The 22,480-nt window shown below is 59.0% G+C and overlaps 1 protein-coding gene across 6 annotated transcripts in view; it reads right to left on the reverse strand.

The window, feature by feature from the left end:
- The window catches only part of PAK4 (p21 (RAC1) activated kinase 4), a 93,654-nt gene that overhangs the window by 3,416 nt on the left and 67,758 nt on the right, over positions 1–22,480 (reverse strand). For 5 of the 6 annotated variants that reach the window (XM_075917211.2, XM_075917210.2, XM_075917209.2 and 2 more), the window contains exons 3-8: positions 12,309–12,986; positions 10,821–11,288; positions 5,937–6,070; positions 3,937–4,063; positions 2,673–2,798; positions 394–528 (exon numbers count right to left, since the gene is read on the reverse strand). In XM_075917211.2, coding sequence (XP_075773326.2) covers positions 394–528; positions 2,673–2,798; positions 3,937–4,063; positions 5,937–6,070; positions 10,821–11,288; positions 12,309–12,986 — 1,668 coding nt within the window. The remainder of the gene's footprint in view (positions 1–393; positions 529–2,672; positions 2,799–3,936; positions 4,064–5,936; positions 6,071–10,820; positions 11,289–12,308; positions 12,987–22,480) is intronic. The other variant, XM_075917213.2, reaches the window with a different exon arrangement.

Below are 22,480 nucleotides of genomic sequence, written 5' to 3' on the forward strand. Positions count from 1 at the left end.
AGGACACCAGCCCTAGCTCCCCCGCAGGAGGCCTATGCTGGGAGTGCCTCCGACAGCAGGCGTGCGAATGCCCACGTACGTGCCCAAGCTGCGGCTCGAGACTCCCCGTGGCAGCGACTGGACCCAGCCCCGTGTCCCGTTCCAGGGCTTGGGAGCGTCACTGAGAAGGCTCAATGTCCTCACAGATGCCGGGTATGGAATGTCCTTCCCCGCCACATTAGAGAGCAACCAGATGCCACGGAACCGGGTCAGCATGTGACTGGCTCACTAAGGAGCATGGAGCTACCCGACTGGCCTCCTAGGACACCCAGTCCCCCCCGCCGTGGAAGCCGAATGCGTTGGTGGGGCTCCCATGGCCAAACTCAGGAGAGGAGCAGACGGCAGCTCGCTCACCTTGTGTGCATTTTTCAGTCTGGGGGGCAGGTTGTCCCTGATCATCTTCATTGCCTTTAGAGGGGGCTCGTTAAAATAAGGGGGCTCTCCATCCACCATTTCTATCACCATCACGCCGAGGGACCAGATGTCCACCTGCAGAGAGGAGAGATGGGGACAGTAAGCAAAGGGTCCAGGAGCAGCAATGGAATGATGGGTGGGGGAGAGCTGCTGTGCCCCATGGTCCCAGGTGCTGCAAGACGCAGACACACAGACAGTGTCTGCCCCCGGAGCGGAGTGTAAACGGACAAAGCCTAGGGGGAGGGGAGGAGAAGGGCATGCACACAGGGCAGTGGCCTGCCTGACCCAAGAACCGATTCCAGCCCAGCCACTAGGCAACACTGCCTCTTGGTGTTTACGCCAAACTGCCTGGGCAGCCCTCCCCTCTCTACACCAGAAAGGCCGGTTCCCTCGCCAGAGGGGAAATGCCACTGCAGGGTCTCACGGAAACAGTGATCAGGCCACACGCCCCCAGGCAAGACAGCCTGGATCGGACGTGTCCGGATGCCTAGTGGGTTTCCAGCCCTCACCAACTGCAGTCTGGCCCTTGAGTAGCAGGGACCTAAGTGCATCTAGCACGTCCCGACCGGCATTTCGAAGCTGCTCATGCCCAGCGCCCGAGATATGACAACACGAATTGCAAGCAAGCAGGCGACTCCAACGGGACCCAGTTCCACAGCCCCACCAAGCAAACTGCTGAAGCTGACTTTCACCACCCAAACGCACTTCAGACTGGTTTGCATTTACACCAGGCCTAGGCCAAATGCGGCCCAGGGCCAGATCCAGCCTGCCAAGTGACCAGTTCCGGCCCACAGACACAGCAAGGAGCCTCAGGCAGACTTCCTGCTTGCCCCACGTGCTCAGAAAAGGCTACCACAGTCTGTCTCAGCTGTGAGCCCAGGGGAGGGAGGAGTGGTGCTTCACGCGCTGCTCCTGCCCCCAGCACAATCCCATTGGCTGATTTCTGGCCAATGGGAGCTGCCTGCCAAAGCACCACTCCCCCTTCCCCTCAGGCTCTTATTCACCAACTCACATGGCCCCTGCAGACTGAGCAGGGGCGGAGCAAGCAGGCAGGGAGGCTGCCTGAGAAACCTGCTGTGCTGCTGGCCAGGCGTCATCCAGGTAAGTCTCCCAGCCAGAGCCTGCCTCTGGCACCCCAGCCCCTCCTTCCCCCCAACCCTCTGCATTCCCACTCCTGCCCTTCTACCCCACAAAAGCCAAACTCTGTCCCCCTCTGGAAGCCATACCCCTTCCAGACACTGCACCCCAATCCCCTGCCCAAGGTATCAACCCAAACCCCTGCACCATAATCTCTTGCCCTAGGTCACAATTGCCTTCTTCACCCAAACCCCCTCCCAGACCCCACATCCTTTCCTGCACCCCAATCCCTTACCCCAGCCTCCCTTTTGCACCCAACCTGCATCCCAGGCCCTGCACCTGCGCCCCTCAACCACTTTCCAAAATCCTGGAGTGGCCCCTCATCAAAACTTGTTGCCCACGCCTGCCTTACACACAGCACCACCCCTTGGCCCTGGTTGCTACCCATGTGCCAGAAGCCAAATGGATTCATTGCCACCAGAGTAACTGGCCACTGGGCAGAAGTCTGACAGGCCCGTCCTGCCTAGAAAGAGTGATCAGGGTTCAGGCAGGCTCAGGCAGCATGTCCAATTTATCCCCCCTTGCATGGTCAGCGTCTCCTGGTCACAAGAAGCCCCTGGGGCAGGGAGGTGGTGCAAGGAGAGAACTGGTGGCCTGGGAACTGAGCATGCAAATGAGACCTGTGCGTGCACACCTGCTCAGAGCTGTCCCTGCGACCACCCCAGCCATCCTATGGATGGGACGGTTCCCCGTATTGTTGGGAGCCCGCGGGACCCTGTGGATTACCTGGCAGGGAAGGCAATGAACTAGGGATTGTAGGGATTCTCCGCTGCCATCGTGGAGTAGGTCCCGAGATCAGCTTTCCCCTGCCCATCCATGTCCCCGGAGCCGTCTCTCAGCAGACACAACATGGGGTTCCCTCTTCACGGAGTGAGCGCTGCCCAGACAGCCAATTCCTCGGGGCACAGAGCCCTGCTGAATGAGCTGGAAGGCCCTGGCGGCCATCTCGACGCGCCAGCTTCAGCCTCTTCAAGTTCCACGTCCCCTTCCATCTCCCTCCTCTAGCAGTGGCTTCCCTGGGCCCGTCCATGAGCTCCCCTGGATCCCAGGGCGCGGCACCGCTCCTAGGCCTCTAGCCTTACCTCTGGCCCATACGGTAGTCGGGAGATGAGCTCTGGTGCCATCCAGTAGGGGGTGCCCACCAGCGACTTCCGCCGCGGAACCTCTTTGTTCACTTGTGCACAAAACCCAAAATCAGAGAGCTTCACCTGTGGAGAGAGGGAGGGAAAGAGGCGTCAGGGCTACTGCAGGGAAAGAGCCAGGTAGCGCTGCCAGCACCACAGCCAGCCATCCCTGACCCCTGTAGGAAAGGGACAAAAAGCAAGGCCATGAGAAGCGAGAACTAAGAGGCCGCAAAGACATATACAAGGTTTAATTCTAAAAGTAACCGGAGCTGCTCAACACATCTGCAAAGAGGCTAGTTAAGTTCCCTATTTCTCCCCAGCCCCAGCGATCTGAATCTCTGCAGGACAATCCCCTGTAAAACCCCACACCCTTTTTGCATCAGTTTAACCCCAAAATGGGTCAGGATCAAACGTAAGCTTGGCAGGCACTTAACCTGCAGTCACCAGGTAGAACAGACTGGGGCCTTCCGGATGACAGAGGAAAAAGAGAAACGGGAGTTACTGAGATTTTAAACCTGCTACTGAACAGCCTCTGTTGGACCTGGATGCCAAAGCCCTGGGAGATGAGGCAGATTTGCAAAGTCAGACAAACAGATCCAAAGGGAATATCAAGGCGGCTTGTTTAAAGCCTACCAAATGCAAACTGAAGCCACTTCTGTATAACTCGTTTGTGAGGGGAAGCAGTGCCTGGTGAAATCAAATGGGCTGCCCCAGAAAGGCATAGGGAGGCCAGGAGTCCTGCGTGGATACAAAATGTGTATCTGCATCAGCAAGTGAGCCACAGATACCTGCACTCCCATCCGTGGGTACCTCCAGGTCTAAAGCAGATATCCAGGGATTTGCAGGTCTCCACATGCTTACAGAGACTGGCTTATTTCATTACAAAACTGTTTCTAGCTCTCATGGCTGGGTTAGATCTGGAAAGGTGTGAATTGAAGATTTATAACCAGGCATTTCGGATTGAGTACCTGGCTCTAGGTGCTCAGAAACACCAGCCACTGAAGAGAAAAAGCCACTTCCTTAGACCCTAGTAGGAACGTAACCGACGAACAATCAGATTCCCTTGAAACGTCAGCGTCAGCAGCACTCGGGGTGAGCAGTGCCCCTGATAGGCCGCAGCAACACCCGGGGGCTATAGCTAATGTGTCAGCTGCAGATCCCACCCCTAGGTGTTGCTGGCCCCATAGGAGATGCCCCAGCTGCCCGTTCCAACAGCACTCACCTTGCCGTCGTGAGTGAGCAGGATGGAGTCGCTCTTGATGTCCCGGTGGATGACGCCCTGGGCATGGAGGACAGACAGGGCTTTCAGCACGGCCAGGCACACAGCCGCGATCTGCTCTTCATTCATCCTGGAGGCAGGGAAAGGGTCACCACTCTGGCAGGGCTCCCTGTGCGCCCCCACAGTGCCCTTGCCCACGGGGCCGTGCAAACCACTCAGCATGGACTGGACCAGAGCCCTCGGTGGAGTGGCGGGAAGAGCTTTAAGCAGCCACCCAATCCACGGGGGAAATCCATTCCCACTTCACAGAGGGGAAACAGGAAGGACTTGCTCCCAAGTCCCAGAGTCGGTGGCAGAGCCAGGGACAGAACCCAGGAGTCCTGAAATCACCCCCCCCCCCCCACTTTAACCACTAACCTCCACAGCCCTGACCCCTTCCTTGGTGAGCTTGTCAGCCTCCTACACTGGGGCGGGCATGGAAAAGTGCTCTGTGAAGCCGGGAAACTAGCCAGCGACTCCCAGTGAGGAGAGGCCTGCGGCTGTAGATCGGCTCCATGCTGATGAGAAGCGAAATGTTCCCTGCGAGCTGAGCGCTGTGCCCGCCAAGCGGAAGGTGAAATTTTCGTGCTGGCTTGGTGGGTGACAGAGCGAAGCCAGTGCCAAAGTCCCTGCCTGCCTTCAGCGGATCCACCCCACACGAGCAGTGGGCTCGCGGGGAACTCCACCCGACAAGGCAGGCCCCTCATGCAACGGGGCGCCGCATGGGGGCTAAAGGCAGAAAAGCAACTCAGCGAACCAGTGAGCAGTCCCTTGGGGAGAGGCCCCATCCTGCTCTGAGAACAGCCCATGCCACAGCTGCCAGGATCGAGCCCCTGGCCTGGGTGTGCAGCGTTTAGACCAGCTATCTGTCCCTGGGAGTCAGGTCTGCTGGATCAGGGGCCACTGACCCACAGAAAAGTCAGTGGGGTGGGGGGCGCACACAAGTGAGAAGCCAAAAACCCCCAAACCCTCACTGGCGTGGCCCCTGACTGAGGAGGAGACACACGCCCCACGTTCCCCTTGCACACCAGAGCCTAGTGGGGAGCAGGCTCGTAGATTTGGTGTGCTCCAACCCTGCAGTAGGGTGCAGATTCCCCGGTGCTGGGGGGAGCCCTGAGCTGCAGGGGCCACATCCAGGCAAGCCAGGGGCCGCACCTGGCCCCAGGCCTAAGTTTCCCCACCCCTGAGGAAGGAGGGGGGTTGAGTCAGGACTCCTGGCTTCTGTCCTGACATTTTAGGCTTTGCTGTTACTCAGGCTGGAACGTGGACAGAGGCCAACCCACCGGAATACTGCTAGCCCTCCAATGCCCCGCCCAAGTTCCTCAAAGGACAGACACGTTCCCCCACAATGGACGGTGCCGAGACAGCAGGAGTCTCTCCCAGAGACCCAGGGCTCTGCAGAGCAGCTGCATGTGCGGGCTGGGCTAGTTCAGGCACAGAGGCCTGGCGCAGCGCCTGTCTGGGTTTGCCACTAGCCCTGCAGAGCGAAGGTGGGTAATCCAGGCCGTGCTAGGTCTTCCCAGTGACCCAGCCTGTCCTGTGAGAAGACACTAGAGGGCTCTCGGTGCTCAGGGATCTAACCTGCATCCTCTGCAAAGTGAAAGCTTCTGGCGGCTCCCCATGGACAGCCAGCCTGGGTTTACAGCACCACTAAGCTCAGGCAAGCGGGTTGTGTGTGCGGGGGTAGGGGGCAGCATCCACGTTAACTCTGCGACGGGGATGTACCCACAAAAAACGAACCCTCCGCCTCCCTCCTGATCTGCCTGTTCCAGGCTCCGCTCTCCTGGCCTCCGGCTTCTCACGCTCCTGAGCAGGAGCTACTGAGAGGCACTGCCAGGTACAGGCGGAAATCTGACACACCCGTCAGCTGCAGAGCTTCTTTTCTAGCCGGGACCCCACTTCCCCACTGCTGTCAGCTGCACTGCGTCAGAGGCTGGGGTCAGAAGCTCAGCCCTGCTTCATACCTGGTGTGCGTGACGATGTCCGTGAGAGCTCCCCCTTCCAGGAACTCCATCACCACCCACAGCTCGTCCCCCACCAGGTAGCTGTTGTACATCTCCACCACATTCTCATGCTGGTAGTCCCTCATGATCACCACCTGAAACGCAGGCGCAGCGCAGACGTTATGGCCAGTGAGGCGAGAGGAAAGGGCTGTGGGGCTAAGAGCCAGCAAGGCAAACAGGCACAGGCGGCTTTGCTACCTACCGAAAATCCCAAGAGAGCTTTTTAAAAGGAGGGGAAATAAACCTGGACATAAATGTTGCTTCCTAACAGGCAGGACTCACCCCACCAACGCCCCGCCGCAGGGCCTAGCTAGAGACTGCCTTGGGAGGCACCTGCTCTCCTCGTGGCGTGTGCCATCCGGGCAGTGGCTGTCACCGGGGCAGAGGTGATTATGCATGTTCATGGGGAGTGGTTGGCCCTGGTGGGCTGGGCCTTGCTGGCTCAGCCACCGGGAAGGAATGAGGCTATCAGGACCCCCTCCTAGTGAGCCCTTGCTAGGCAGTGTCCAAAACCATCAGCTGATCTGGGGTAGTGTGCAGAGGGCCCAGCAGGCAGCGCTTCTGCCTCCCACCACACAGCCCGGAGGCTCGGCAGACGCAGCGCGCCCATGGGATGCTGGCAAGGTCCCGCTGGGGGTGCCTGACTCAGAGTGCGCGGCCCAGGGAGAACAAGGACCCTTCAGAGCGCCACAGGAACAGGCCTGTCTGACAAGCTACATCCCCAGGAGCATCTTGTGCTTTCTCCAGCCCAGACTGGAGAGATTCAGCCATGGGCACCACAGTTTCACAAGGGAAGGCGATTTGCCCAGCTGAGTACAGCAGTCCCACCCCGCCCATGCTCCTGCGGAGAAGTGATATTAGCCCGATGCCTTTGGAGCTTCTTCTCGCCTAGCAGGTGGGAACTGGGAGCAGCTGGTGGCTGCGTGACCAGTCACACCCTGAGCCACTGCTTGGGAGCATGTGTGGTCACCGACTCCAAGGGCAGGATGAGACGGTTACTTACCTCGCGACTGTTGTTCTTCGCGACGTGTTGCCTACGTCCATTCCGTCTAGCTGTGTGCGCGCCCCGTGCACAAGTTCCAGAAGCGTTTTGCCCTTAGCAGTACCCGTAGGGCCAGCAGGGGAGCCCCCTGGACTGGCACCGGTATATCCTAGCGTATTACCCCCTGCTGGCCCGCCATCCCCAGTTCCTTCTTGCCGGAGATTCCGACGAAGGTGGAGGAGGGCGGGAGCGGAATGCACATAAGCAACACATCTCGAAGAACAACAGTTACGAGGCAAGTAACCGTCTTTTCTTTGAGAGCTTGCTTATGTCCATTCCGTCCAGGTGATTCCAAGCCAGCCCCTAAGGAGGCGGGTCGGAACCTGGAGCGAAACGGACTGCAGCACCGCCTGACCTACGCTGCGACCTGACTAGCTTGTTGCGTGATGGCGAGGAGGCCTGGGCCCTAGTCGAGTGGGCCGTGATAGGAGGGGCCACTCTCCCGGTCAGATCGTAACAGGTCTTGACACACGATGTGATCCATGATGAAAGACACTGAGCTAATACTGGGGAACCCTTCACCCTGTCTTCTATGGAGACAAACAACTGAATGGACTTGGGAAACAACCGCGTCCTGTCTAAGTAAAAGGCGAGACCCTCCTAACGTCCAGTGAGCGGAGCCCCCTCTCCCATCCGCATGCGGCTTTGGGTAGAACACTGCAGGAAAATCTCCTGGGACACGTGGAGCAGGGAAACTACCCTAGGGAGGAAAGCCAGGTGGGGGCGCGTCGTCACCTTGTCCCTCGCAATCACTGTGTACGGAGCTTCTGAGGAGCGGGCCCGCAGCTCAGAAACCCTCCTGGCTGAGGTAATGGCCACCAGAAACGCCACCTTCCATGAGAGGTGGGAGAGAACACGCAGCCAACGGCTCGCGCATGAGCCCCCGCAGCACCAGGTTCAAATCCCACTGCAGCACTGGCCGACACACGCGGGGGTAGAACCTGTCCAATCCCTTCAGGAAGGGTTTCACCATATCCTGCGCAGAGTGACCTCCCGCCCTCCCCCGGTGGAAGGCTGCAATGGCCGCCAGGTGTACCCTGATCGATGAGGTGGACAGCCCCTGGCCCCAGAGGTCGAGACGGTAGCCCAAAATAAGGGGAATGGGCGATGCCGGCTGCGGTGCCAGGGCCGGCTTAGGCACATGGGTCTCGCGGCCCGCGTGCGCCTCCGTGCTGGGCCCGGGGAAGCTGTGAGCTCTATTAGCTCCCGGGCCGCAGAGAACGTCTCCGGCATGGATGGCCTCCAGCCCTCCTCCAGGGACAGGTCCTGGCCCCCTTGGCTCCTGATGTTACCGGGCCCCTCTCTTGAAGCACGGGCTCTGGAGGGCAGGCGCTCGGGTCCCGCTTCCGTAGTGACCTTTCACTTCGTGCTAGTAAACGGCACTGGCGATTGAGATGGGTGCCGGGAAGGCGCCGTGCGCCTTGGCACCCGCTCTGTCTCTGTAGTCGACGCAGATGCGCTCCTTACCAAGGGTGCTGGCTCCGGGAGGGGGGGGGGGGGGGGGGGGGGGGGGGCTGAAGTGACGACTCCATTAACAGGCACTTACGCCTGGAGTCTCTCCCTCTGCCTAGGTTTAAAAGACCTGCAGATGTTCGTTAAATGGCCCTCAGGAGGCACTTCAAACTGTCTGTGTGTGGATCTCCCGGGGCCTGAATTTGGAGCACTGTTGGCAGGGTTTGAAGCCCTGGAGCTCTGGCATGGGGGGGGGGGAAGGGGGGGGGGGGAGACACGACAGACTACTATCAACACTATCTACTAATAATCAACTGCTAACTACTCCTAAGGCGACACTATTTACATAAGACAGCTAAGGGTGCACTTCACTCCAGCAACCCACACGGAAGGAACTGAGGGGGTGGCGGGCCAGCAGGGGGTTATATGCTAGGGTATACCGGCACCATTCCAGGGGCTCCCCTGCTGGCCCTACGGGTACTGCTAAGGGCAAAACGCTTCTGGAACTTGTGCACGGGGCGCGCAAAGCTAGACGGAATGGACGTGAGCAAACACTCAAAGAATCACCCTAAACAGCTTAACCGCATCCCACTCCTCCTAATCAGGCCCCAGGGCCCCCTGCTCCTTCCAGCTCGCCCTGCTCCTGCTTGGAGAGTTATTGGGCCTCTCTCCTCTTCCCACTGCATCCCTTCCAAATTGCACCGCAGACCACGGACTCTGGAGTCCTATCGTGAAATCTAGCCGTGCGGGCGCTTTTGCCCTGCACTAGACAGGATTCCTGGAGCCCCAGCATGTCTCAGAGGGGGCCCTGACACAGAAGGGAGTTGCAGGGGAATCCCGAGGTTATTGGGGGGGCACAGTCAGCGTTCCCTGAAAGCTGAGGGGCAGCAATCAGCCTGTCCAGTCAGCGGCAGAGACGGGGCGGGGCCGATTAATCACTGGTGCTGCCCCCCAGCTTGGAGGGAACACTGGTGCTGCTGGTACGACTGTGCGGTCTTCAGAGCTGGGCAACTGGAGAGCAGCACCCTGCCAGCAACCGGCAGAAGTAAGGGTGGCAGCACTGCAACCTGCCTACAATAACCGTGTGACCCCACCCCCAGACAACGCCCTATGGGGGCCGGACCCCTGCGATCACCACACAGGGACACTTCAGATTTCAATGTGGTACATTTCGGGATTTCTTTTTTACAACCCTGTGCCTGTGAAATTGACCGAAATGGACTGTGACTTTGGCAGGGCTCTGCCCCTAAGCCAGCCCCTTCCCGCAACAGATGAGACATGCCTGTTCCGTAACCTGCCACCGGGTGACTTGGTGGCTGTACCCTCTGCCCGGTGCTCTCCCAAAGAGCTGGAACACCAGTGCCTCCCATCACAGTCAATCCTGGGCAGGGCACCTATGGAACTGGGGAGCTTGCATCTGGTTTCAAAGATGAGGTCTTGTGAGCGGGGACTGGGAGCCACAGGCCAGCTGGGCAAGGAATTCAGGCACCTAAAGATGCAGCGGGGCAGAGCAAAATCACCTTAGCAGGCCTGGCCCAAGCTTACTCAGGCGCTTCTGAAACCCCTGCCAAATGCCCGTCTGCATCTTCAGATAGCCAAAGACCTGACGCCTTTCTCCAAAGCGCTCGGCTGCCTGGGCCCAGGAGATCCAAAAGCCAGAGTAAAATGCCGACGAGGATCAGTCATCAGCGACACTCCCCTGGCACCAGGCACCTTTCTACGAGGGTGAAGGCTCTGGAGCATGATCCCCACCTCCTGCTCCACGTGCAAGGCAAATTCCTTCTCTGCCATGCAGCATTGCATGTGCAGGAGTGGCCCCCACCGTACAGCTGCTCTGCAGGACAGAACGCGGCAGGCACTGGGCATAAAGCACACTTGGCTACAGTGCTGAGAATGGCACCGAAGCGGTGTAGAACCGCACCGGAACGCGGCTCCTACGTCGCTTACAGATGTGCTTTTGAAAACTCCCCCGTGCTGTCAAGCTCCTGGCCTGCAGACCAATCAAGAGCGTGGCTGGAGTCAGTGCAGCGCCCAAGGGACTGCTACACTTGGGGCGTGCCTGTGCTGGGAGCATGCGCCCTGGCCAGCCGTGCTGCCTGCCCCGCCATGCCGACAGCACATGCGGACTGCGGTCCCTCCATCACCTGCCCCCACCACACAGGGCTCTGGGGAAGTGGGGAAGGCGTGCTGGGGTGGGGCTCCTACAGACGATTGGCTCAGAGGGGTAAGCCGCCACTGGCTCTCACTGGAGAGGCTCGTGAGCATCAGACATGGCCAAACGGGCTCGTCACAGAAACAGCTTCCGAGCTGGGTACCCTGCGCATCCACAGGGCAGGGCCCTCCCCACCTACCTCATTAAACAGCAGCTCACGCCTCTGCTGCTTCCGCAGGTCCATTTTCTTCACTGCCACCAGCTTGCCGGTGCTCTTGACCGTGGCGATGCAGACGATGCCCGTGGAGCCTTCGCCGATTTTAATGAAGTTGTCCAAGTAGGTCCTGGGGTCACCTGGGTCAACTACCATCTGCAGGGCGGCTCGGAACTGTTCGTGGGAGACCCGCTGGGGCTCACGCTGTGGGGAGCGAGGCTGCTGGGAGGCTGTGGGCGGAGGCAGGGGTGGCGGCTGGGGCTGCTGGACATAAGATGGCTGGGAGGGGCGAGGTAAGTGGGGGTCTGACGCATGCGGGGAGAGTCCTGGATGGGGCGGCTCCGAGTTCTTGGATCGTGGCTGGCCTGGCTGCTGAGCCCTGGAGGAGCTACCGCTCTCACTCACTGGTCCGTTGGACGCCAGCTCCTGGGGCCTCACAGACCTGGGCTCTGCCTAGAAGGAGAGAAAACACAAGCAGCATGTCAGCAGCTGGGCCTGGAGCAGAGGGGCTGGAAGAAGTAGCCGCGAGCCCAGGCATGTAGTCCCAGCCAATTGAGTGCAGGGAGAAAGGGAAAGATGGGCGCGCCGCAGGCGCCCCCGGCCCCCTGAGAAGCCCTGCTGAGAGAGAGAGGAGTGATTAGGGGTGCACTGGAGCCTACACGTTCCTGGGGAAGAGAGAGACAGACAGACCTGCGATGGGATGGCTGTGAGGAAAGGTGTAAGAGAAAAAGAAAACTCTCTAAAGGCCTCAGACATCCAGACAGTAGCCAGAAGTGTTTGTACTGGGCATGGCCTTGCAGAGTGTCCGTCAGCAGTTCTAGCAGAGCGAGGGGCCGCAGCTGCAGCAGCAGGGTTGCTACAGGGCATGCGGCAGCAGCAGGAAAGGTGCGAGAGCGCACGGCTGCTGAAGGAGAGGCGGGTGGCAGAGCAGGACAGCTACAGAGAAGAGAACACTGCCGGTGCGAGAAGACAGGTGCTGGTTCCGGGTTGCTAGGCTTGCGAGAGGAGGATGGGAAGCCAGTGCAGTGGCGATGCACAGCAAGCAGCGTGGCAGAGGGGCAGTGGCTGACGGAGGCAGTGTAGCAGTGGCGCCAGTGGCTACACGGCTGAGGGGCAGCAGAAAGGCAGCGGTGCTGAGGCAGCATCTCCTACCGAGCGTGCAGCTGTTAGAAAGGCACGAACCATCTTCGCTGCACAGAGACGTCCAGACAAGCAGGAAGGGGGCCTCAAAACCATCCCGCCACCCACTGCAGCGGCGGATAGAAACCGGGTTCTACAGGCTGAAACCATCAGTCGCAGAAGCAGCCCCTGGGCGGACGATTACCTGCTAATGCACACGAGGAGGGGGCTTTGCTTGGGAGAAAGCTGAGCCCAACCGGGCTCAGGCTTAGCTGCTAGGCAGTAGGAGGGCTAAGCTCTGACCTTGGGGACAGCCTACCTGGATCGTGGCCTCAGAGGTGGGGGAACCTTTACCTGGGAACCTGTGCCCCTGCCAGGGTCAGTCTCAGCTCGTGGATATGTATTAAAAGGCCGCCCGGTCTGCTGAGCCGTCTTCATCACCCCCTCGGAGACGGGGATGTTTGGAGTCCGGATATTGGGCCCGGAGAGTGGGCGCTTGTCTCGCGGGGACTGGGGGCTTTTCTCCCCAGTGTACGTGGATTTGGGTCTCTTGTCAGAGGGGTCATTCCGATCCCGCCTGACCACGCGGTCGGCTGGCTCACTGTAGTCCCTCTCCGCCACGTAGTCCTTCCTCCCATCCCGGTCATGGGCTCTGGGTCTGCCCTCCTTGGGGAGCTTGTGGTGCTCAGCGGGGGGCGGCCTGCTGCCAGGGTGCTTGGTTGCTTTGCCGCTGGGTTCCTGGCCACGGGGCTGCTGGGGGTGGGCCCGGTTCCTCTCCCTATCGTGATCCTGCTCGTTCCTGGCTTCATGGCGACTCCTCTCCTTGTGCTCCTTGTTCTTGTCCTCAAGGGGGCGGGCTTTGGCCGGGCCCTCGCTGAGGCCATTCTCTTGAAAGAGCTGGTCCTGGCGGGGCTGGAAGGGCGGGCTGTCCCGGCGCAGCGAGTTGGACCGGGTCACAGACATGTTCTCAAACTCATCCAGCAGCCAGGTCAGGGAGCCATCCTTGGCCGTTTTGTTCCCCCGCACGATGGTCTTCGTGGAGGTCACAGGATGGAAAACACAGACACACAGAAAAGAAAAAAAGGAAAAATGAAACGTGGGTGAATATGATGTGCCTGGTGGCGGCCACGCCGAGACATGACACCTGTGAGAAACACCAGGGGCAGGTTCTTAACAGCTCCACAGTGTCCAGTCTGCCAGCAAAGGCCGCTAACAGGGAAGCTGCTTGCTACAAACTGGGAGAAGACCCCCCCTGCTCGTTTCAGAGCTCGCTGCGAACCGGGACTAGAGCCATGCCCACCTTCGAGCCAGGCATTCTGCTGGGGGATGCACAGCCTTCCTTCCAATGGGGACCGCTGCCTTTTCACAGCAGGCTAGAAAAGCCTGAAGAGCGTAACACTCCCAAGCCCGCCTCCTCGAAACGCTGTGATCTCTGCTCATCCATGCAGGACGGGACTTCCCCACTTCCTCCTCCTCCACCGGAGGAGGGCACAGCCTTCCCCCTCTCACTGGGCGGCCCTGGCCTACCAACTCCAGCCACTTGGCATGGCTACGAGTCAGCAGGCACTAGGCAGAGCCTCGCCCCATTCCCATTCTTGTTTGCATGTGTTCCTATCCTGTGTCCCTGGCAGCACACACGCCTCCGCCACCAACTCCACGGGCTGCCCTGCGCCAAGCTGTTCTCCCTGCTTTCATCGCTCCGCTTCAGCTTCCTCACTGCCCACCTATCCGCTCGCCTGCCTCCTCGAGCTGTGGCTACCAGGAGCCCCCTTCCTGTATCTCACTGCCGCATCAGCCCACCCAAAGTCCCAGCAAAGGACACGAGTCCTTTCTCCCTTGCTCAGGCCCCTCTACGCTGCACACTAGGCTCCTGGCGAGGTCCACGGGTCTGCTGCCGCAATGCCACTTTGCCAGAGGCATCCCCCACTCAGCAGCTGCTCCGCTCCGGGCTGGAGCCCCAGAGATCTCAGTCCAGGGCCTGGGCATGCCTTCGGACCAGCGGGAGAGGCCTTTGTTCTGCCACTAACACAGCTATGACACAAACGTGCAGAGGCAGCCGCTCTCCCGCTGGGGAAGCCTGCTCGACAGCCAGCCGCAGCTGCTGTCTGCCAGACTAGGCCTTCTCCCCGTCCTGCTTGGAGGAAGAGGCCGGAGCCTCACACTCCAGCTCAGAGTCAAGAGGAGGGATGGCATTGCTTAGGCCTAGTTAGTGCTTCCAAGACAGAGGCCACTTCCTCCTGAGACCTGCCCAGGCTGGGCCATGAGACTCACACCAGGACTGAACGGGTAGCGTGCCCAGGAGCCCACCGGAGGCCAGGAACCCCTGGGAAAAGCTTTGGGGCCAGCGTGTTAGTCTCTGGGTGACCAGGCAGGATAACGGTGCATATAGGACAGATGCTCTGACTACCTAGACGCTCCCTAGAAAATCGGGACAGCTGGTCACCCTACGGCAAACGTTACCCACCCACCCACCCACCCCTCACTCAGCGAGGGCTGGCCAGGCCCCTTCCCCCAGCAGGGCCGACCCAGATGTTAGCAGCAGCAGGAAGCGATCCCAGGGAGAGGGAGTTTGCTGAGGCGGGCGCATCACAAGAGGTGGGGTGTGGGCACCACGGCTTTGTGCTGGCTAGGGGGTGTATGCTCCTTGGCTTCTAAGTATGCATCAGGGCACTGGGCAGGCTTCGATGAATTAAGCCCTGAAGCCTTCCAGGCTTCACGGAGAGCCTGCCCTTCCCAGCTCACAATTGCACTAGACAGACACTCACGGTCCTAGAGCAGGAACTGAGGAGATGGAGACTTGCCCAAGGCACTGGGGGACAGAACGCAGGTTCCTGGCTGGACCGTTTTAGCCAGTTCCTCCTCAATCCAAAATACTTGAGGCCAGTTCAAGGCCTCGCTCAAGCTACTCGCCTAGACAACTTACTTCCCTCGTAAGTCGAGAGAGCTACAAGACTCGAGTCCGAACCGTGAGTGCTCTGGCTCAGCGACCCAGTGATGATCTGCTGGTTAAAAGAAAGAATGTGCCAGGGGGCACAAAAGAAATTGAGAACAATTTCTAGTCTGTATCGTCGGCCCCCTGGCTGTGCCTGTCTCTGCGATGGCTGGAACAGCCCCCACAGAGCACAGCCCCGGACCCCCAGTCAAGGGGTGAACAGTCAAAGAGATGGCTTCAGGTCCTGCCAAGGGGCAGGCTCCCTCCTCCTGGCGTCATCTCTCCATGCTCACAGGCAGCTCCTGGCTGTCTCACCCCCCCAGCCCTGCTTTCAGCGCCGGGGGGGGGGGGGGGACAGGACTGGACTCACACCCGGAATGACAAGGGGGGTTCTTTAAGTGTCTATTACAGTGCAATGTGGCAACCCGCCTACCATCACCACCCGGAGCACGGCAGGCCCGCCTCAAAAGCTGCTCCCCAGCACGCTCAAGAGGCAGGCGTTTGGGGCCTACACACCACGCCGATTTACACTCTACAGCCTCCTTCAGGCAGAGCGTGTGACTGCCTAGTGGCTGACCTGCATGGCTCCAGCCAAAGCAGCTGAACTTCCTCCAAGCCACCCAGGCCTCGAGCTCCAGGGCCAGCAGTGCTGGATACAGCTTGCTCCTCAGCAGTACCTGGGCTAGGAGACTCAGCCTAGCATGGAGCCCCGACTAGAGCCAGGCTCAGGCTGTGCTGGCAGGCTCTTGCACAGTGGAAGTGAACGGCTCGCATGAGGTCCCTGGTAACAAAGAGCAGAGTCTGGCCAAAGGCCTGGCCCTTTGCCCCACCTCCCATCTTCCCTGGCCAGCTTCAAAGAGCTGAGCAAGTTCCCAATGGCTGCACTCCACTCTACCCAGTCAAAGCCTTCTGATGCAGGCCGTGTGGGGCAGAGACCCAGCAGGCCAGACGCTTATGGTGTGACACCACCAGGTCCAAAGTCACCCCCAGCTCAGTATTGTGCCACGTTGCCCTGGTGACAGCGTCATGACAGGAATGCAGGAGGAAGACCGTTCCCAAAAGATGCAGGCACTCAGCAGCTACCGTCACAATTTCGTGCCCTCTGGGAGGGAGGCGCGATACCAAGCCAAGGAGCAACAGACCAGCACGTCACATGGCAGCGAACCGGGGCCTTGCAGAAAGCTGAGGAGTGCTGGGTTGACTGATGCTCATCACTTCTCTCAGCTGCTCCATATTAAGTGTCAGGACAAGATTAGCAAGGAGGCCACCCACAGCCAAGCCCAGCAACAACTTCCAGCAACACCTGCTCGGTTTCTGAAGCCTTCTTGGTTCAGACAGATCAGGGTGGAAGCCAAAGAATTCCAGAGCTTGTTTCTGGAGCGCTGGCAATCCCATGCGTGTTGAAAGTTTCGCCAGCTTGAAAAGATTGCCAATGACGGACAAACTAGCCACCGCAAGGCCGTAAGGGGATCGAACCGAGGGGCACCGGCAGCTTATCTGCAAGGAGGCTACTTCGGCCCGCTGGGATCTGCCAGAATCCTGCTCCCGTCCCCGCCAAATGCTTAACAGAGCTAATCGAGGCTTGGAGGACAAGGTGCACAACTGGCTGGCAATGAGCGCCTAGTGCAAGACGTGCTGCAGGGTCCCAGGAAACGGAAGACGGCTCGAGGAGAGTGACGAGGCTTCGTTTTCCTTGAGCAGTCTGAATGTACCTACGCACAAGGGGCAAAAGACTGATAACGGGGCCTGCAGGCTTGCAGGCAAAGGGCTAATCAGATCCACTGGCTAGGAGCTGCAGCTAGACAAAAATCAGACCAGAAACAAGCTGATTTTTTTTAAAAACAGAGAGGGTGGAACAACGTGTCCAGACTTGTGGCAATTCTTAAATCTAGTCTGGCTGGTTTTCTAAGAGGTCGACTAGAGCTCACATACAAACTACTCGGAGCAGTTCTCTGGCTGGGCTTGCACAGGTCAGACATGATGGTGTCTGTCCCTTCGGCCTTTACAGTCTAGGACTGAACGGCAAGCAGCACAGGCCTGGGAGGAACTCTGAGTGGTAACTGGCAATTTTCTCTGCAAAAATTACAAGAGGTAGCAGCCTCTGCAACCCAAAAAAGCCAGGGCTGTTTCCTTTCCGTCTGGGATGGGTCTTTATTTTTAGTTGTCTGCAGCAGATGAAGGCGGGAAGAGCGTTCATGTCTGAATCCCACAAAATGAAAGCCAGCCACGGCCTAGCCCAGAAGCAAAAGGGCCAGGGTGGGGAGGACCCAACAATCTACTATTTGAGAGAGTGTCTGTCCATCCGTCCGTTCAACAACCCTCCTAAGCAGTAGAGCCAGGACCACCGAAGGCGGCCGGCAGCTTCCTCTTGTACTAACTGACATCAAGCTCGGGTGGGTTGGGCCAGGACGGTGGGAGGTGCCTGGAATGGGCTTGGTTCTCGGAAAACCAGACAGAAGAGAGACAGAACCACCAGGCAGGTGAAAGAGGCCGGCTGGGGGCGCCCTCCCCCACCCGGCACTGCCCCAGCCCTGAGCTTCGCACCCCCCAGGAGTCTTTTAGGGAGGGCAGGGGAGCTGAAACTCCTCCCCACCTCCAATCTGTACAAGAACATTGCTGGGGAGCGAGGGGAAGTGTCCAGTTTGCTGCATCCCTCGCGCTGGCTGGGGAGCGCAGGAGGCAGCCGGGGGACATGACCCCTCCCCTGGCTTAACCCACTGGAGCTACAGCAGCCATGGAGAGCCACTTCTCACCTAGCCCCAAGATGCTGTGGTGAGAGGGCTGGGGGAGTCCTCTCTCCCCGGGGCACCTGCACCTCTCCTCCCCAGCCCCGCCCCAGAGCCAGGACTGCAATGAACCACGGGCCGTTTCATTTCATTTTCCAAAACCCTAACTGAGTTAAGGCCCTGAGCTATGCCGGGTAAAGCTTCTAGTGCAGAATAAAAATCTGACTGATCAAAGTCACCAGCCTCAGGAAGGAGGGTCTCCAGGAGGTTCCTCGAGAGGTTAAAGCGATTAGGGCAGGGCCTGATTTCCAAGCAGTGCTGGGCACCTGGCCTGGCATGGCCATGCCAATACGTGCTTTAAAAAAGCAGCAGCTGAGCGCCAGAGGGATGAAGTGCTGACCAGACTTAATGGAGCAGGGAGCTAAGACAATGCTCCAGAGGACAGAGCCCCACCCTCCCCCGTGCCAGGCACACTTAGGTACATCTACACAGCAGCGTTATTTCGGAACACAGCGAGCACCTACGCTACAAGCCTTTCTTTCCAAAGCCTCAAGCTGGGGGACTCCGACGCATGGCGACCCTTACTTCACAAGAGGGAGGGAAGTGGAGGGAGAGTGCTCTTCCTGCGGCTGCCTGCCGTGTGCACAGCGCCAACAGCTGAATTCGGCTATTTCAACGTCAGCTCCGCAACTGACGCAGCTGAAGTTGCGAAGCTTCATTCGACTTCAGCCCTGCTGTGCAGATGTGCTCCAGGGAGCTGCTCTGCGTCAGTGGGTCAGTTCCTCTTCTCCCGTCCGGCGGGTTCTGCCACTGCCTTGGGGGAAGGAAAGGGCTTGGCTGGGGAGGCCAATGCTGCACAGCCACCTCCCCCAGGGCCACACAGCTCTGTGGATCCCACATCCATGTGCCAAGCGGCCCCGTTCCCCTGCCTTCTCCAAACACGCCACGAGCACCCAGCTGGCACGGGCCCGGGCCTGTGAGTTATTCTGGACGCAACTCACACCAAGGCCAGCTGGCACTTGGCGCTTGCCGGACTTGTGTGACCGGTCTGCTTAAACTCCCATTCAGCAATGCACTCACGGAGAAGGGGCCAGCTGGGGAGGGCAGGAATCAGCCACCAGGCCAGAGTGGCTGAACTATTGAGGTTGTGGGGGGGAGGGATCCTGCTAAGGCCTCTCGGGGGGATTTGTGAGCTCCAGGTGCTGGCAGCTCCCATGTGCCTCCCAGCTGCACCGAAGGAAGGGCAGGGGGAGGGGACAGCTTCGCTTCCACCCTGAAGTAGCTCAGCTCAACCGGTTTGTTCTATAATCCCTGCTTTTTCCTCCCGTTGCCACAGCAACTCAAGCAGGGCAAACACCAGCCCCCCTCCCCTGGATTCGCATGCTGCCGAGCTCAGCAGATCAGCTCCGGCTGCAGCCAGAACCAAGTCAGAAGTGGTGGACGTGGGAGGGGGATCAATTGAATTGCCCAGTCCCGCCAATTCTCCCTCACAGCTCCGAAACCGTCTCCTCAAAGGGCAAGGCCCCTCCCTGCCCTCGGCTCAGCAGTGTCCTCGGCTGGCCAAACCAACGCAGCAAGCCAGCACGTCTGGATGGGACCCTTTGGGCAGAGGCCGTACCCATCCGCCCCAGTGGGAGGGTCGCCAGCTCGTGGTCCCTGGAAGCTGGGTGCTTGGGCAGCCATTCAGGAGAGACTAGTGCCACCCAGCTAATGAGCGGAGCACCCACAGCTAGGCCTCGTTTCTACAGTGGTGCACACTGGCACATGCCTCCGTGCACATGCATTTATTCCGCACATGGATGGCAAAGGCGAGAGGGAACACTGTCGCCAGCCCTGAGTCACACCCCGTGACACCGAGGAAAGGGTTTAACCCAGGGCTGCTCCCCCGTGTCTCAGGCCCGACTATGATGTGCTGAGCACCTTGGGGCCTGGGGGTGGGAGGGGCAGGCCCAGAAAGCTCTCGTGAAGAGGTGACTTGCGTCACCTAAGTGCCCCAGCATGGAGGCTGCTGCTCCCAGGACCGGGAACTCTCCTGTCTTACACGTCAACTGCGAGCTGCTGTCATGGTGTCTGACGTGCCAGGCCCGTGCTACGGGGACACGGTGCCAGGGGAGCGCAGGCCGGGCACTTCCTGGGCACGGCCTGTGGTTCAGGTGAAGCGCTTGAGGGTTGACAGGATGGAAGGAAGTTCATTATTACTCTGCCCAATGCAGTCCCACGAGCACACTGTCAGCCCAGAGCCCTGAGCCAGCCCTGTGAGGCCAAAGGCTGTTCATAAAGCAGCCCCAGCCCTGCACACTCAGTGGCTGCTGCATGGCCTAAGGTGGGTGAGCCAAGGGATGTAAAGGGTTCCTGGTTACCCGGTAAGCAGGCTTCCAAAGCTCAGGGCTCAGGCGGGTCAGGAGAGGGCAGAAGGGACAGAGGTTGGGTGAGTGGCTTCCAAGATGGAAAGAAAAAAAATATCACTGGAACCGGATTCTGTGCCTTCATGTAGTGTGATCTAGGGATGTAAAACCCCGGTCACAAAGTTAACCGTGATCCCGCAGCGGGGGGCTGCTCCAGCCAGGCTGGGCCCGCTACCCAATTGGAGCAGCCCCCCTCCCCAGTTAACCCTGCTGGTAAAGGGCATGCCTACCGGGTAACCAGTTACCCTTTACATCCCTAGAGTGATCAGGGAACTTCTTTTTGTGCTACCTGGCAAAGGGGGCGCACAGTTTTACAGGCACCCCCTCAGCCAGCAATACGAACAGTAATTCACCCCAGGCCGGCCTGTGAGGTCTCCCCAAGGCCAGCAGCAAAACGCGCCCATGAGCAGTATTCAAGACGCTAGGGGTTACGTTCCAGGCCACACCGCTACCGCAGCCACCGTTTAAATTGCTGCTGGAGCCCCACATGGTATGATCTGGGTGGCACCAAGCACAGGCAGGGGAGGCGCTGAGTGCTACTGCCCCTTCTAGGGGCCCAGGAGCCAAGCCCCACAGTGCCCAGGGCCTGGCCAAGTCTGCCTGCCAGTCCTGGGTGAAAGGTGTGGTTGTAAAATCCCATTTAATCGGTTACATGTTAAACGGGCGAGTGGGGCATGCTTGAGCCCTGCCCCACCACCAGTGGGCACTGCTCCAGCCAGCCCCCGGTGATGCTTATAGGTAACTGGTTAACCACTCACGTTCCTAGAGAAAGGCTGGCCGCCCTAGATAAACCTAATGCATCTGAGAGTCTCAAAGGTGCCGCAGGACTGCCCGTTGGTTTAGATCGGTTCTGCTCGGGCAGGCGTCCCCTCTCTGGCTCAGCACTGTCTTTCACAGTCTACGCATATTTGCATATTAAGCCACCAGCTACTCTAGACTGCCAAACCCACTGAGACCACAGGGTTGATTTTAGAGGCAGGAACAGGCAGCAGGCGGGTGCCTGGCTTACTAGGGAAGATCAAAGGATGATTTTGATACATCAAAGGGGGTAAAGAGCCTTACAGAACCCTCTCCTGAAGAGACGCGCTGACAGCAGAGCCTGTGTCCTGGGAAAGGGATGGAAAACACACTGGGGAGATAGGCAAGTGCCTGGCTGCGGCACAGAGCGCAGAACGTACGTCACCGGGTTTGTTTGCATGGAAACGTTTATCTCCAAGACACTTGCCGCGACCTGAATTTCTAAACTCTTAAATAAATGTTTACACGTGGTCACTACTAGCCTAGAGTGCTGTGAGCTCTCCCCCTTACGGAAGGGGGTAGCAAGCAGGAATGTGAAAGGTTACCTGGGTTATCCTGTGGGCATCATCCTGAACAGGTGATATTTACTGGTTCAACGTAACAGTGAGTGCTGGACAGCTTCCCGCCAGCCGTGTGCAGGGGCAGTTCCGGCTCTGTGGGGCTCACTGTGGGCAGGGGCTGCTCCGGGCACCCCCGGTCCATGGTGGACCTGGGGGGGGCGGGAGGGAAGAGTGCACAAGCAAGGGCTACTCCGACCAGGCTGGAGCAGCCCCTGCCTGCATGGGGGGGAGGGGGCCTGCTCCAGCCCCGTTGTGGAGGAAGGGGCATTCCAGCCCAGCCAGGCTAGAGCACCTCCTCGCCCACCCCCACTTTAACTGGTTAACTAATTCAACATGGATTTTATATCCCTACTAGCCTCACAATGCTGGGTACCCTCAGGAAGCGTCACACATACTGCCATCCACACACCTTCACGTACCTACATCTAGCCTGAAATACACAGAGCACTTTCTAGTGCCAGAGGCTGCATGATTTCTGGGGTCAATCGCCTCCAGTTATAACACAGTTCTACTTGCAAGCACCGTCCAAGCCGTCAGTGCACACACTGATTGAGAGAAAACAGGGCTGGGTTCCCAAGAGGAGCTGGGCTTAAAGCAAGCTCCTGCCAATGTTCGACATGTGGGTGTTTTGGAAGCAGCCGAAAATTCGGTCTACAGTTCCTATCCAACCCCATCCCGGAGCCCCTCACAAACTCTAACCCAGGTCCCCACCACACCCTAAGGGAAGGTAACTGCAAAGATCTCTCAGGGCAGGCGTAGACCCAAGGCCCAGAGAGGTCGGTGGCCGAGCAGTGACTGAAGCCAGGTCTCTTCCCACCCAGCTGGTGCTCTCACCCAAGACTGACTGTCCTCTCAGCGGGAGCTGGCTGTCTTTGAGGCAGTGCATCGGCATCTGCTGGGCTCTATTCTTCACACTTCCTGCCATTTGCTGCTGCAGGGAAGGCGCATACATAGCCCAGAAGCCAGGTTGGCATCTGCAAGGCATGTACGCAGACGTTTACACAGCCCGGACGAGCACTAAACGACAGGCTCATCTTTACCAGCAACCTCCCTCCTTGCTGGAACTCCCACACTTTTCACCTGCCAATCTGAAGTGCTTGAAAAA

The sequence above is a fragment of the Pelodiscus sinensis genome, chromosome 18 (assembly GCF_052426305.1).
Source record: "Pelodiscus sinensis isolate ZL-2025 chromosome 18, ASM5242630v1, whole genome shotgun sequence".
Lineage (NCBI taxonomy): Eukaryota > Metazoa > Chordata > Testudines > Trionychidae > Pelodiscus > Pelodiscus sinensis.